The sequence below is a fragment of the Neomonachus schauinslandi genome, chromosome 11, assembly GCF_002201575.2.
Source record: "Neomonachus schauinslandi chromosome 11, ASM220157v2, whole genome shotgun sequence".
Lineage (NCBI taxonomy): Eukaryota > Metazoa > Chordata > Mammalia > Carnivora > Phocidae > Neomonachus > Neomonachus schauinslandi.
In genome coordinates, this window is record NC_058413.1 from 106,519,282 (window position 1) to 106,536,554 (window position 17,273).

A 17,273-nucleotide genomic window follows, 5' to 3' on the forward strand; every position below is an offset into this window, starting at 1 on the left:
GTTGACAATAATGTATTATTTACTTGAATATTGTTAAGAGAGTAGATCTTAAATGTTCTCACTACAAAAAAATGAGAACTATGTGACATAATGAAGGTGTTACCTAACACACCAAGGGCAATCATTTTGCAATATATAAATGTATCAAAAGAACACTCGGTGTACCTTAAAGTTATACAGTGTCATGTGTCCGTTATAGCTGAGTAAAGCTGAAAAAAATGTTTCTCTGAAAAGATCATTATCTCCTTAATATATATTGAAATCTCTTTACAGTTTGGACTTGAGATAGAATTGTGCTTCAGTTACATTATTTAGATATTAGGTTGAAGAAGCCTAGTTAATTAAAAAATAATTATAGGGAGTCTACAGCTCACAGAAGTGTGTAGTTGGCAGGTTTTCCGCTCCTCAGTTGAACTTTATGCCACTTAAGGATACACCTGTTGCTTTGGTGTTTTTTCTGTGTTAGTGGAGACCACTGTCCTCGCTGGGTGACAAGGATGGTCTCTGGACCTAAAGACCCTCTTTTATTGATAGATCTTCCCTTAAAGGATCCAGGACCCTAGTTTATGCCGTATCTCTGGTGCCTTCTCGCTCTATTTACTTGATTCTCAATGAAGGCAATATTTTCTTTTCCAAGTCTAGAGGTCAGATTTATAACGGTTTTACAAAGTGAGTAATTTTAGCATCCCAATCCTAGTATTAATTCACCTGAAAACTATTCCTTTACCTGCCACACACTCCTTAACCCCTTATACCCAGTATTCTGCCCTTTCCCATCCACTGAAATTGCTGTCAAAGTCCCCAAAGTGCTGACCGATCCAATTTACAGTTTTCTGTCCTTACCTTACTTGACATTGCTCTGGCATTTGGTAACTGTTGACTGTTCTTTGTAACTCGTTCTGTTGACTTTAGTGATGCATTAATTCATTCAACATCTAGCTAATATTTATTGAGCACCTACTAAATGTCACACAGAATGCTAGGCATTGATCATATAACGTTGAGCAAGACATGCATTTCCCACCCCCCACCCAGATGTCTTTCTCTTTTGAAATACTATGCTTATTTCAAAGATGTAGTATTAGACATGCTTCACCCTGAAACCTACCTTTGCTACCTACCGTTGTGTGAGCTTGGGCAAATTTCTTAACATTTTTCACTTGTAAAATGAGGACAATTAAAAATACCTACCTGATAACTTTTTAAAGTGTAAAGTGATCTATGAAAATGTTCAGCACATTGCTTAACACTCTTCTCACTGGGACTTCTCTAATTCAGGCCATATAATCTTTTAAAGACATTATAGCGTCTCTCTGGCTGGTGTCTTTGACTCTGGTCTTGGCACCCTCAAGTCCAGCCTCTACATTGCTCATCAATTACCAACTCATCCCCTCACTCCTGGTCCCCAGATGTATCCACTTACTTTTTGCCCTTCCCTGATCACGCCATTCCATTTCTCTGGCTCATCTGTATTCCATTAGTGTCCATTCATTAATGTGCTTGTTCCTTCATTGTTGGGTTTTCGAACACCCACTTTTTCTTCAAGTCTCCGTTCAGACATTATCTCCCAGAGGAGAGAGTCAGACATTCTTTTCTGCATACCTTCATAGGTATTCCCATGTGCCTCTGTTACAACCCAAATCCCACTGTGATTTAATTATCTGTAGAGTCTCATATCAGAAAAGAATGTGTCTCGTTGTCCTTAAATGTGGCACAAGTGTAGCTTTAAAAGCTTTATTATATTTATCAAACAAATACTTAGAGGAAAGCTTAGTTTCTGTGAATGAAATCTTAGTGTCTATGTTGCCAGGAATTATGCTATTGATGGGTATGCAGACATAAAGGGGATAATGTCCTTGTCCTTAAGAAGTGCACAATGTGAAGTCAGATGGAGAGCAGATGAGGGACAAAAGATTCTTATCATCGATGAATAGATTATTTTCAGCTAAAGGACTTCACGTTTAGGCTATTCATTTTTCTCAAGAGGTGAATTGACAGTAATTTAAAATTCTAACTTCTAACTTACTTGTTAATGAAAGCAGATTTTTTTAAGTTTTGCCCCTAGAGGAATGTATTCTTATAGACCCAAATGTCAAGCTGTCATAGCGTTTTCTGTTATGAGAAGATGAGCATTGTCTATATGTTTTAAGTGATTTACTCTAAGTAGGGGGTTTGCATCAGTCGTAGGTACAGGCTTGGAAGTCAGAACTGTACCAGTTGTCTGAGCTGAAATACTTTCTCTGTGCTTCCTAAATTTTGAGATAAGGTTTAAAGTGTAAGTCTTGGCTATTGATTCATAGCATATTTGCAAGAGTTACGTGATCTTTCACTAGTTTTCCATGTTTCCAACTGGAAGAAGTTTTTTCTTCTTTTATGATCTTGTACATTTTCATAATTGTGAGAACAAAAATCTTTATTAGTTAATCAAGGATTGTGGTTTTATAGAATTGCCATGTATAGGATTTGAGTGTAATATTCAAAATATTTTAGCTTTTCTTTATTGATACAATTTGCTCTAGCAGCCTCGTAGGTCTTGGTGTCATCATTGCAGAATTAACAACCCTGTACCAAAGTGCTTTGTAAGACAGTAGGGATTTCTAGCTGATGGGATGCTGTACTCACAGAGTAGTTTTTAGCTTGTGCCTCTGGTGAATTTACTTGTTATTTTCTGGATGATTTGGGGGGATTTTGGCGCTGGAAATAGAGCATAAGCTTACCGTATTATGTTTAAATCTATGTTCTTTAATAACTGAGGACATTTTCAGTGTTATGAAAAAAGCAAGTTAGAAGAAATTCGCTTTTCCTTTTCTGTGCATAAAGACCCTGAATCCTTTTAAAATCAGACTCTTCAAAGGATAGAAGCCATCCGTGATTTTTAATGGCACATGGGATTCTGTAGTTTAGCAAGTATAGTCAGCTTATAGGAATTTTATTTATTTGGAATTTAGTTTTAATTAGACTTTTGTGAAGAAAAAACTTAATAGCAACCAAGAACATTGTTTTTGAAGGGATATCCATTTAATTTATATTAGGACTTCTTAGTTATGTAGTGATGATGATACAGGGATTTGGCATAGGAAGGTATTTTTGTGAAGGAATTTTCAGACAGATAGTCATCAAACCAAGAGAGTAAGGTTTTAGAAGCCAGAGAGAAGGGAGATTTAGGAGGATGAGATGATCAGTAGAGTCAAATTAGAAGAAAAACAGTGAGCAAGGTTAACTGAGGTAGGGATCGAGCAGTATGTATTGCCTGAAGCATTTTCAAAAGTAGTTTCAACAGAGCAGTGGGAACAGAAGCCAAATTGCAGTGAGTGTCCTCACCTTGCTTTTTTCCTTCCACACTGGAGAACTGGACAGATGAACGCTATTATTCTCCGTTTGGGCTGACATTACTGTTAGTGAATGCAGCACATGCTGAAGGGCAGTCTCGTACCATGACCATGTAAGATGCACAGTCATGTTTTTAATCTCGATAGGTGACTGTCTCAGCTTGACTTGCATGTCGGATCTATGAAACCAAAATTAATGTGAAATTCTTCTTTTTTTTTTTTTTAAGATTTTTTTTTTTTTTATTTGAGAGAGAGAGAATGAGAGAGAGCACATGAGAGGGGGGAGGGTCAGAGGGAGAAGCAGACTCCCTGCCGAGCAGGGAGCCCGATGCGGGACTCGATCCAGGGACTCCAGGATCATGACCTGAGCCGAAGGCAGTCGCTTAACCAACTGAGCCACCCAGGCGCCCAATGTGAAATTCTTCTTAATAAAAGGATTCTTTCTCACTTAGATTTTCTACTGCTTTTTGTTTCATTGCTTTTTTTTTTTTTAAAGATTTTATTATTTGACAGAGAGAGACAGTGAGAGAGGGAACACAAGATGGGGGAGTGGGAGAGGGAGAAGCAGGCTTCCCGCGGAGCAGGGAGCCCGATGCGGGGCTCGATCCCAGGACCCTGGGATCCGAAGGCAGACGCTTAATGACTGAGCCACCCAGGCGCCCCTTGTTTCATTGCTTTTAAGAACTTTTTTTGTCAAACTGATTTCTTCACTTGGCTATCACAATGTTTATACTCTGTAGTACTGCCTCAAAAAATACATGATGCGTTTTGACTGTGTTTTTCAAATGGTATTGTTGACTGTTCTATTCCTGCATTTCTGCATGGGGAGAACCCTTAGGGAATGATAAAGGTAGGAACAGCAAGCCGAGCTGTAGACAACCCAGACTGCTCTGTACTTGAACAGGACACTAGCAAGGTGACCTCTGTCTTTTCCCAATCCTGCCTTACCTTCAGGACCTCCCTGTAAGCTGCAGTAGACGAGGCAAGAAAATATGAATACACAAACTTACATGTATTGATTCTAGCCAAAGTCAAAGGAGAAACAGAATGACTCCATATGGAAGATTCCTTTAGCACCTACACTCAACTCTCATATATGCATTGTACTCTTCCTCTTTGGACCATAAATTCCCTCCATATTTTTCCTCAGATCATCCTTAAGGGTGGATCTAACTAGATCACGTGTGGCTGGTTCTAATTTCTACATCATGCATTGTGTGTATGTATGTATGTATGTATGTATTTTTTGTTATAATTCCATTGCTGTAACATAGAATTCCTTTGGCCATGGCATATGGAAGTATGAACTGAGAATACAAAGGCTTTTAACTCTTTCTAGTGAGATTCCTACTCCACTCTTGGCTGCTCTCATTTTTGCGGGTGAAAGAATGCAAGTCAGCCCACAGTTCTGCCATTTTTAGTTCCCTGTTTGGTCTCTCTCTCACTGGGGTCTAACTTAATTATTTCTGTTGACACTAGATAAACTGATGTCTTTCCCCACTCAGGTACCATAAATTCCCTCTCTGGGTGATATTTCCCACTTAACAAATGAATTTTGATAAGATAGTAATAGTGGATGGGCGCAGTAGAGACACAACATTATAGTTGCTTCTGAAAAGTTACTCTAACGAAGAGGGAAATCATTAAGATGATCTTATTTCTGCTGATTACAGCAAATGCAGTAGGGTATTGAAAAGAAGAGTGAGCAGCTAGATTAGCAACATTTGGAAAGTTTATGCTATAGGGGCTCAGGGGAGGGAGGCGTGAATAGGCAGAGCACAGAGGATTTCTAAAGCAGCAAAGCTACTTTGTGTGATGCTACAATGGCGGACACATATCATTACACCGTTGTCCAAACCCAAGAGTGCAACCACCAAGAGTGAGCCCTAATGTAAACTATGGACTCTGGGAGGTGATACTGTGTTATTGTAGGTTCATTGGTGGTAACACATGTATCAGAGTAGCCCAGGACTAATAGTGGGGTGAGGGGGAAGTTGTGTGTTTGTGGGGAGAGGGTTCTATGGAAAATATCCATACTTACTGTTTAATTTTGCTGTGAATCTAAAACTGCTCTAAAAAAATAAGACTATTTAAAAACAAACAAAAATACTAAAACAAGTTTATGCTTATTAACATCTTAGAAGCCTCCAGAAGATGAATTGAAATTTACTTTCTCTAATTCAAAATGAATTCATCTCTTTGGGAATTTGTGGGCCCAAGGGAATACTTCTGTTGCCTCGCTCACTAGTTATCCCCTTTGATAAGCCTTAAAAAAAGCTATAAATTCAATTATTTCATTGTACTTCTCTAACATTTCCTACCCGTTTACCTCCAGGTTTGAAGTTTGAGGAAATCCAAGAAAGATTTGGCGAGGAGTTCTTTAATGTATGCTTTGATGAGAATGAGAGAGTCCTTCGAGCTGTGGGCGGCACCTTGCAGGACTTTTTCAATGGCTTTGATGCTTTGTTGGAACACATTAGAACTTCTTTCGGAAAACAGGCCACTCTGGAGTCGCCATCATTCCTATGCAAAGAGCTCCCTGAAGGCACTCTGATGCTCCACTATTTCCACCCGCACCATACCGTGGGGTTCGCAGTGCTCGGGATGGTTAAGGCTGCAGCCAAGAAGATCTACCGGCTGGACGTGGCGGTGGAGCAAGTTGCCGGTGAGAAGCTGGGCTCTGAGGCTTCGAACCCGGGCAACTGTGGCTGTCTTACCTTCCTTATCAAAGAATGTGAAAACACCACCATCACGAAGAACCTTCCCCAGGGCACCTCCCAAGTTCCCGCGGACCTCAGAATCAGCATCAGCACCTTCTGCAGAGCCTTCCCTTTCCACCTGATGTTCGACCCCCACATGTCCGTCCTTCAGCTAGGGGAAGGCCTGCGGAAGCAGCTTCGATGTGATGCTCACAAAGTGCTCAAGTTCCAGGACTGCTTCGAGATCGTGTCTCCAAGGGTTCATGCCGCCTTCGAGAGGGTCCTGCTGCGCCTGTCCACCCCATTCGTGATCAGGACCAAGCCCGAGGCTTCTGGCACTGAAAACAAAGACAAGGTAAGTGGCCACGGGCTGGAGCTGGGTGGTGGGAACTGGAAGAGTGCGTAATTATTTCAGTAAATTACATGCTGGCTGGCTGTCCTTGTAATTATTTAGGCAAGAGAGCTTAAAGTGTCATTTTGGAAATCACTGGTGCCTGGATGTATGTAAAAAGATTTGGCCTTCTTCCCAGCCATTTTGCATAGTGTCTGCCTCTTCCATTAATTTATTTCAGCATATAAAAAGAAGATACTTATTAATACCAGCCATAGTAATTACAGAAATGATAGGACTCCCTTAAAGCCTGATACTGTAAACCCATGACTATTTCTACGGATTGAAGTCACACTACAAGACAAATGGTAAGACGGAATCCCACATTGTGGGGCCTGCTTGCCTTCTAAAATAAATAGGGGTGAAAACCAAGCTCCACTTTGAATGTGCTCTGCTCTAAATTTCATAATTGAGGAACATCTGGTTTATATCCTATTTTTGTCTCAGTTTGCAGAAGAATGGATTTTCTAAAAGTTGGAAAATTAAGGGACGATCTCAAGACTTCTTCTCTAAATAGATTTTAATATTAAAACAGACTCCTTCCTTCAGAACATGCTCACTGCTTGGAGAACACGGTGAACACTAGGAATTATTGTGAATTTCTTTGAATCCCCTTTTTGGAAAGTCTGGGTTATAAATTATAAAGAAACAAAAAGCTAAAAGCTAAATCTTGAATTCGTTTACACAAGTATGTTCCCTCAGGTAAATTTTTTTTTTTTTTAGGAGAAGTCAACATTAGAATAATAAAATGTAAAGAAAGTTAGTCATTACTATTTTAAATAGGATAATAAATAATATAAATAATACTGTTCCAGAGTAGACATTTGCATATATGCATGTTCAGCTTCTAGTAGAGCTATTCAGTATTTTGTATCAAGGACAATAAAGTTCTTTTAGGTGATTTCAGCTTGTTCCCAAGCATTTTGGGGAAAGCTGTTGGCTTTTAGAAATGAACAGGCTTGGGGCACCTGGGTGGCTCAGTTGTTAAGCTTCTGCCTTTGGCTCAGGTCATGATGCCAGGGTCCGGGGATTGAGCCCTGCATCAGGCTCCCTGCTCCACGGGAAGCCTGCTTCTCCCTCTCCCACCTCCCGCCTGCTTGTGTTCCCTCTCTCGCTGTGTCTCATCCTCAGTCAAGTAAATAAATAAAATCTTAAAAAAAAAAAAAAGAAATGAACAGTCTGCTCTGGGCTAAAGGAAGAATTGTAGAGACGATTAAAAACTCAGTGAATGAATAATCACATATTCTGGAGCACCTGCCATCATAAGTAAACAAGGGAATAGCCTCCTGGAAGCAGAGCCAAAGATATTTTTGAGGATTTTATATAGCATTCATGTTAGAACTGATTTTTATCATTTTGAAATTCAGTGGAAAAATTTTTAACAAAATGCTTGAGAACTAGGGAATGATGCCCATTTATTCAGGATGTCTGGGTCCTGTGACCTACCATTTTTCATCATTTATGTTCAGTGATTTCAAAACATCTACGGATAAACCTGAAATTCCAGCTAGGCACATTTGGATATTTTAGTCTGAATGAATTGTTATTTTTCTATGTGATTACACGTTTTAAATAATACTTTTCACATGTGCGTATTTTATATATATATTTATATGTTCAGTGATTGCTGCCCATTTTTGAAGCTGTTTAGAAAAAGAGGAAATCTGTTAAATGTGTGTTTTTTCCCATAGTTGTAGTTGATTTAAAAGGGGAATTATTCTATCTTTATAACTTAGAGAATATTAAAGCTGTCGGTTCTGTTTTGCAGAAGTGAAGTGTTTGGCTAGAAGGGTTTGAGCAGGTTTGGCCTCTGAAATTGGAGTGAATATTTTTGAAAATGTGCCTGAGGTGGAATATATTATTATCCATGTTAATTGCTCTCTATATTTGTAGATTTGAGAAAAATTAATTCATTTTAAAGTGATTGCTTCGGATTTCCCCCCCCCTATATTTCATCTGGCTTGTATTTCTATTTAACTTGTATACCAGGGTAAGGAATAGGCATAATGAAATGATGACTCAAATGTCAAGGCCCCCTGCCAATTCCAATAATAAGGCACTGTTCTCATTGAGAAGATACAGTTATAACTTAAATATGGCAGTGACAGCTTAAAAAGAATAGGCAGGATATTTAGTTAGAATAAGGATAGCAATCCTCTCATCCTTAATGTTTCTGTTTTGTTTATTTACCTGGGTTTGCCACGTGGGACATTTGGGAAGCCATTCTTGGCCTAAATTGGAATGGTAGTCAATAAAGTTAGGGCATGGAGTCTTAACCAGATGAGTAACATTTTTGAATTACTATGTTTCCAAATCCCAAATTTGTATTTTTTGAAGCCATGGAAGGAGGAAAGAGAATCAAGTTTAAAAATTACAGGTCTGTTGATAAATTTGATCTTGATATTCATTATTTTCCCCATAAGGGCTCTTCTTGTTAATAAATAACTCCATGTTGTCTGAAGTTTCTAATTGTTTACTGGGCCTTGGTAAGAAAGGGCAATTTTAAAAATAATTTAGGATATTCCTTTGTCTAACAATGGAGGCTTTCATGATAATTTAACTATTTTGGCTATGCCCTTAATACCAATGAACCACCACTCCCGCGGTCCAGAAAAAAAAAAACGCAAAAAATGAAAAACAAGAGCTAATCATGCAGCTGAGTGACAATAAATCATTTGCAGAATGAACTGTAATGTTTTTGCTAAACCATGATCTTTTCCATTTTTGCTGTCAATTGTTGGTTTACTATAGACAGGAGGTAGGACACGCTTGTGAGCAATTTGGTGATAGGCAAATGAAACAGAAAGCCAGGATCCTGGTTGTAGAGAATTTGCATCTTGATTGTGCAGGGATGAGTTACAAAGACAGAATGGTTGGTTACCAGAAGGGAGAATGTCACTGAGAGATATCTGATGCAGTCATCACTGGCAGGTTACAACTCAACAGAGTTCTGAAGTCAGAAGGGACTCTTCCAGATGGACCGACCAAGCTTTGAGTCCCATTATTTGGCTCTTGTGCATCTTCTAAGCGATCACCCAGGTCTTACATAGTCTTCTCTCTCTCTCTTTTCTTGTCCTCCCATATGGCATTGCTGTGTTTCTATCGTTCCTTAAAGCTCAACTTCTTTTCATCATCTTTCCTTATCTGATGTCAAGTATTAGAGATGAATGAATTAGTTCATTGTTAAAAAAGAACAGATTCAGCATTGGGAATTCATGGCAAATTATGAATCTATTTTAATTTGTGCTGTGCATTGTTAGGTCATTCAGATCTCACTATTATTCTGAGAATTTGGAAGTTAATCACCTAAATCTTTTGAGGCATCACTGTGAGTTTAAGAAGAAATTTGTTGCAGTCTGGTGTGTAGTTTGGGGGATCACATCTAGTCATATAAATAAAAAATTGACATAGGTTCCAAAGCCTTATTGTGTGGAGGAGGCTGTGTTTGTAAATAGGGCTGTTAGAAACCAGAGGAATGGCAGAGAACAGACACATAGGTCAATGCTACATGGGTTTGCTTCAGCCACATGCAGAAGAATGAAACTGGACCATTTCCTTACACCACACACAAAAATAGACTCAAAGTGGTTGAAAGACCTAAATGTGAGACAGGAGGCCATCAAAATCCTAAAGGAGAACACAGGCAGCAACCTCTTCGACCTCAGCTGCAGCAACTTCTTCCTAGAAACATCGCCAAAGGCAAGGGAAGCAAGGGCAAAAATGAACTATTGGGGCTTCATCAAAGATAAAAAGCTTTTGCACAGCAAAAGAAACAGTCAACAAAACCAAAAGACAACCGACAGAATGGGAGAGGATATTTGCAAATGACACATGAGATAAAGGGCTAGTATCCAAAATCTATAAAGAACTCATCAAACTCAACACCCAAAGAACAAATGATCCAATCAAGAAATGGGCAGAAGACATGAACAGACATTTTTCCAAAGAAGACATCCAAATGGCCAACAGACACACGAAAAAGTGCTCAACATCGCTCAGCATCAGGGAAATCCAAATCAAAACCTCAATGAGATACCACCTCACACCTGTCAGAATGGCTAAAATTAACAAGTCAGGAAACGACAGATGTTGGCGGGGATGCGGAGAAAGGGGAACCCTCCTACACTGTTGGTGGGAATGCAAGCTGGTGCAGCCACTCTGGAAAACAGTATGGAGGTTCCTCAAAAAGTTAAAAATAGAGCTACCATATGACCCAGAAATTGCACTACTGGGTATTTACTCCAAAGATACAAATGTAGTGATCTGAAAGGGTACGTGCACCCTGACGTTTATAGCAGCAATGTCCACAATAGCCAAACTATGGAAAGAGCCAAGATGTCCATCGACAGATGAATGGATAAAGAAGATTTAGTATGTATATACAATGGAATATTATGCAGCCATCAAAAGGAATGAAATCTTGCCATTTGCAACGACGTGGATGGAACTGGAGGGTGTTATGCTGAGCGAAATAAGTCAATCAGAGAAAGACATGTATCATATGACCTCACTGATATGAGGAGTTCTTAATCTCAGGAAACAAACTGAGGGTTGCTGGAGTGCGGGGTGGGGTGGGAGGGATGGGGTGGCTGGGTGATAGACATTAGGGAGGGTATGTGCTATGGTGAGCGCTGTGAATTGTGTAAGACTGATGAATCACAGACCTGTACTTCTGAAACAAATAATGCAGTATATGTTAAGAAAAACAAAAAAGAAGAAGATAGTAGGAGGGGAAGAATGAAGGGGGGAAATCGGAGGGGGAGACAAACCATGAGAGACGATGGACTCTGAAAAACAAACTGAGTGTTCTAGAGGGGAGGGGGGTGGGGGGATTGGGTGAGCCTGGTGAGGAGTATTAAGGAGGGCATGTACTGCATGGAGCACTGGGTGTTATACGCAAACAATGAATCATGGAACACTACATCAAAAACTAATGATGTAATGTATGGTGATTAACATAACATAATAAAAAAAAATAAAGAGAAGCAGAGGGGAATCTGACTTTTCAACCATGAAGAGCTCATCCTATTATCAGGACTAAGTTAAAGTAATTCTCTGACAACTTAGGCTGCCTCCCTCACTTACTTGTGAGGATTAAATGACAGTCCATGTAACATTTTTCTATCTTCAGCCTCAGCGTTGATCACTGAATAAATGTTGATTATTACTTCTACCACTATTACTGTTCTTCACACTTGTAACCTTCCTATCTATCCATCTTCCTCCTCACTTACTGCCTTAGAGAAGAAAGGACTGGACTCAGTAGCTTTAATAATTTTAGAGAAATATCAAGCCTACCTAGCATCTTCCTAAAATATGACTTAGGGATCTGCTTTTTCTTTAGAGACTATTATTGTTTTAAAATCACTAGTCTCCTTTTCAGATTCACTAAAGTTTGGAGTCAAGTTTTTCTTACCTGTGGATATGCCAGTTGCCTTCCAAACTCAAATGGACTGGTCTGCGTAGGCGCAACCTGAAATAGCAGTGGATTTGAGAAATAATAAACAACATGAGTTCTTTTGACATTTTTTTCTTAGTAGCAACGCTTCAAAGAACTTTAATAACATTGTGGAAGGAGTCCAGCTTTTGAAATACATCATCCCTACAATGGCGCGATGGCCTTGTTATTCATCTTCACCTTTGGTCTCAGGGTGGAAACTGGGGAAAAGCATTAACAACAACACATTTCTTTGTCAATCCCTAGAAATATTCTCACATTTGTCTTACTAATTAGAAGCTGCAAAACAAATGCCGGGAAATCATTTTCAAAGAATAAAGGAGGAATTAACCTCTGATTTTCTGTGGCCAGATCAGGTTTCAAACTAGTCCTTTCTCTTTCCTGGACATGGGCCCATCTTCTGACAGGATGATTAAAAAGTTGAAAATGTTTTTATTAATCTTACCAAACCTTAATGACATCGTTGAAAGACAGATTTCACCCGGCTGTCAAGAATACATATTTGACTTCAATATAAATTTAATTTAATTTGGGAAAAGGGGAGCATTTCTCCTCTTTTCAGGTCAGAACATTCTGTTAGAGAATTCCAAATATTGAACAATAATTTTCGTGATGGACAAAATGTCATTAGGGCTTTCTCTATAAATTAGCATTAGAGAACATAGAAATAACTTCATTCAAAATTATCTGGAGTTTTCTTTGCTTTTGTAATTACAAATGAGCTCTTTACTTTTTTTTTTTTTTTTTTTGGTTTTTCTCTGGAACTGCTCCCTGACCATAAACTGCCTTTTAAAGTAGGTTAGACAAATTCAGATTCAGATGCAGGTGTTGCTGAGGTTCATTCTGGCTCTTTCACTAAAAAAACAAAACAAAACAAAAAACCCTATAATGTTAAAATCCCCATACAGTGCTATGTTACTGTATAGTTACTGAATTCTGTGTAGTCAGAGGACAAGGTGGATGTTACATGGTGAATTATATATTCCCTACAGTGATCTTCATGCTTCAAGTGCCCATTTTACCATGTTTTTATTTTTGTTAGGAAAGATTGCACTCCTGAACTTACAAAGGAGGTGCCTCGTATCATAGATCAGACATTATTGAGTTCTACTGTGGTATGTGCTGGGTGGGGAGGATTGGCCCTTTTAGTCACAAATTGTTCAGAATCTTTCTTTAATTGCTCCTTTGGTTTTTAACTTAGAATCATTTCATTTTAACTGGTAGCTTTCAGTCTTAAAAGCTGAAGAGCTGTTTTGAATTCATTGCCTCCCTCATTTTTGATGGTGCTCTCTTGATTCACATGAACGTTTTTCATAAGCATACAGTGCAATGATTTTTGGTAAATGTATATAATTGTGTGACTATCACAACAATACAGTCTTGGAACATTTTATCACCCTCCAAAGTTTCCTGTGCCCATCTGTGGTCAATCCTTGCTTCTACTGCTGACCCCAGGCAACCACTGGCCTATTTGCATCTGCATAGATTTGTCTTTTGAAGACATTTCTTAAAAATGTAATCATACAAATATGTCATCTTGTCTGGCATAATGTTTTTGAGGTTTATCCATGTTGCATGCATGAGTAACTTGTTCATTTTTAGTACAGTATTCCATTGCACAAATATACTGCAGTTTTGTTTTGTTTTTTAACCCATTTACCAGTGGATGGACACTGGCTTCTTTTCAGATTTTGGCTGTTAGGAATAATGTTGCAGTGAACATTTGCATATAAGTGTTTGTGTTGGATATATGTCCATTTCTCCTAGACAGATTCCTAGCAGAGGGATTGCTGTGTCATATGCTATGTTTAACTTTTTAAAGGAATTGCCATGCTGTTGAACAAAGAGGCTATGCTACTTGCTATTTAACCAACATATTTGGGTTCAAGTTTCTTCATGTTCTCACCAACACTGGGTATTGGTACTCTTCTTGACCATGACCATCCTGGTAAATGTAAAGTAGAATCCTGGGTTTTAATTTACATTTCCCCAGTGACTAATGATGTGAAGCATCTTTTCTTGTGCTTATTAGCTATCGGTATAATTTCTTTGGTTAAATGTCTAATCGAATGTTTTACCCATATCTGTGTTGTTTGTCTTCCTGTTGAATTGTATTTTTTTTAAATATATAGATTCTGGATATTATATTGACTTCAAAAGTAACTGTATATTATGTTGACTTCAAAAGTAACTGTCTTTTTGAAGCTCAAAGGTACTGTGATAGTACTATTATTTGCTTTTAGTCTGATAACTAATGAATCTTTGCATAATTCAAGGCCACGGAGATTTCCCCCTTTGTTTTCTTCTAGATATTTTCTAATTTTAACTCTTAGATTTGTGATTCATTTTGAGACATATTTTGTGTATACCATGAGGGCCCAAGTTTTTTTTTTTAATTTTTTGTTTAATTTTTTTGCACAGGGACATCTAGCTGTCCCAGCACAGTTTTCGAGAAAACTGTTTTCACCATTGAATTGGCTTTGCAACTTTATCAAGAATCAATTGACCATAGATTTTTTTCTAGCCTTTCTGTTCTTCTCCATTTTAAAAAAATATCTAACCATATGGTGATAACATAGTGTTTTGATTACTATATCCAAATAAGTTTTGCAATTGGGTGTTTTAAGTCTTTCAAGTTTGTTCTTTTTCAAAGTTGTGTTGGCTATTCTTGGTCCTTTGTATTTCCATGTAAATTTTAGGATACACGTGTCAATTTCTACAACAGCTTCTAGGATTTTGATAGCAATTGCACTGAATCTGTAGGTTTATTTAGAAAGAATAGCTGTCTTAAAATATTGAGTCCTCTATTCCATGAAGATATCTCTCTCAGTTAATTTAGATCTTCTTTAATTTTTGTCAACAAAGGTTTGTTGTTGTTTTTTTTTAAAAGATTTATTCTAGAGTGAGTGTGTGCAAGTGAGTGGGGGGAGGGACAGAGGGAGAGGGAGAGAGAATCCTCAAGCAGACTCCCTGCTGAGGGAGGAACCCAACGTGGGGTTTGGTCCCAGGACTTTGAGATCATGACCTGAGCTGAAATCAGGAGTCGGAGGCTTAACTGACTGAGCCACCAGGCGTCCTGGTCAACAAAGGTTTTATAGCTTTTGGTGTGCAGGTCTTGCACTATTTTGTTTTTTTCTTTCTTACTGTAACACAGAGAATGTTTTGAAATTGCATTTTTATTAAAATATAGAAATACAACTTATTTCTGTATATTGATCTTGACTCCTATGGCCTTGCTAAACTCAGAATAGTTTAGCATTTTTTTCTATTCTATAATATTATTTTTGGGGGGGTAGATTCTTTAGGATTTTTTTTTACATAAGAGTCCGTGTAGTCTGAGAGTTAAGATAGTTGTCCTTCTAACTTTTAAATTTATCTTTTTCTCCCTCCTTCCCTATGTCCCTCCCTTCCCCCTACCTGAATCTTTCCTTACCTATTACACTGGCTAGAACCTTAAGTACAGTGTTGAATAAAAGTGGTGATCGTGGATATCCTTGCCTTTTTCTGAACTTAGAAAGAAAAGCATTCAGTCTTTTACCATAGGTGTGAAATGTTTTTAATCAGATTGAGGAAATTCCTTTCTGTTCCTAGTTTGTTGAGACTTTTTATCATGAGTAGGTGTTAGATTGTGTCTAGTCTATTTTCTCTATGTATTGAAATGGTCTTATGGCTTTGCCCTTAATTCTGTAAATAGGACATATTATATTAACAATTTCCAGATGTTGAACTAAAAATCTTGGGATAAATCCCACTTGGTCATGTTTATATGTTATAAATCTCTTTATATGTTGCTGAATTTGGTTTGCTAATATTTTGTTAAGGATTTTTGCATCTTTGTTCATGAGAGCTATTGGTATGTAGAATTTTTCCTTTCTTTTAAAATTTTTTTCTTGTGATGTCTTTGGCCTCAGAGAATGAGTTGGGAAGAGTTTATTCTTACTCTTTTTCTGAAAGACTTTGTGTAGGATTGTTACCATTTTTTTCTCTGAATGTTTGATAAATAGTTTGCATGGTATATCTTTTTTTGTCTTTTTACTTTCAACCTGTGTTTGTCTTTGAATCTGAAGGTGTTTTTTACAGATATAGTTGGCTTTCACTTTTTTATACAGTCTCATAATCTCTGCCTTTTGATGGAATTGTAGTATATTCACATTTAATGTAGTTGTTGACTTGGTTGGAATTACATCTATCATTTTGTTTGTTTATACTGTGTCTCATGTCTTTTTGTTCCCTATTCCTCTTTTAAGAATTCTTTTGTATTAAATGAATATTTTTAGTATGGCACTTTATTTCCTTATTGATTTTACAAATACATTTTTAAAGTTATTTTATTAGTGATTACTCTAGAGATTACAATGTAATTTAGCTTATCATAATCTCTTTCAAATTAACACTGCCCTAGTGTTGGTAGACAGTTTTGTTTCTATATAGCTCCATTCCTCCTCCCCACCATACATAAACCTAGTTATGTATAATAATTATTATGTATGTGATAATAATTATGTGTAATAATTGTAACTATATATTTGTTTTTTAAAAGGAGTTAGAAAAAGAAATGAAAAATATATTCCAGTGTGTTATATACTCTTTTTAAAAGTTTTTATTTAAATTCCAGTTAATTAACATACAGTGTAATAGTAGTTTCAGATATACAGTTTAGTGATTCAGTACTTCCATATATCACCCGGTGCTCATCACAAGTGCACTTCTTAATCCCCATCATGTATTTCCCGCATCCCCTCTCAGACCTCCCCTCTGGTCACCATAATTTGTTCTCTATACTTCAGAGTCTGTTTCTTGGTTTGCCTCTCTCTCTCTCCTTTTCCCTATGCTTGTTTGTTTTGTTTTTTAAATTCCACATATGAGTGAAATCGTATGATTTTTATCTTTTTCTGACTCACTGATTTCACTTAGCATAATACTCTCTAGCTCCAGAAAAAAAAAAAAAGAACTCTCTAGATCCATCCACATCATTGCAAATGGCAAGATTTCTTTCTTTTTTACAGCCAAGTAATATTCCATTGTACACATATACCACATCATCTTTACCCAGTCATCAGTCATATACTCTTATATTTATCTACACATTGACCATCACCAGTCTATTTATTTCTTTCCATGTATTCATATATTTTCTTTCAACTTGAAGGAGTTCCTTTAGTATGCCTTGTACTATTAATACCATCCACTACCAACAAGTTCTGTTAGTTTTTGTTTATCTGGGTATATCTTTATTTTACCTGCAGTTTTGATTATTTGGTTGTAGAATTCTTGGTTGGCAGTATCCTTTTTCAGGCAATTTGAATATTCAGTTCAGTGTCTTTTGGCCTCTGTTGTTTCCAGTGAGAAATTAGTCACTAATTGTATCATTCTTCCTCTTTATTTTTAGGAAAGAC

At 37.5% G+C, this 17,273-nt stretch overlaps 1 protein-coding gene across 1 annotated transcript in view; it reads left to right on the top strand.

Annotated features, from left to right (window-relative positions):
- Nucleotides 1-17,273, top strand: part of GUCY1A2 (guanylate cyclase 1 soluble subunit alpha 2) — a 306,446-nt gene that overhangs the window by 67,129 nt on the left and 222,044 nt on the right. Inside the window, exon 5 of the mRNA XM_021696606.2 lies at nucleotides 5,665-6,383. Within this exon, the coding sequence (XP_021552281.2) occupies nucleotides 5,665-6,383 (719 nt within the window). The remainder of the gene's footprint in view (nucleotides 1-5,664; nucleotides 6,384-17,273) is intronic.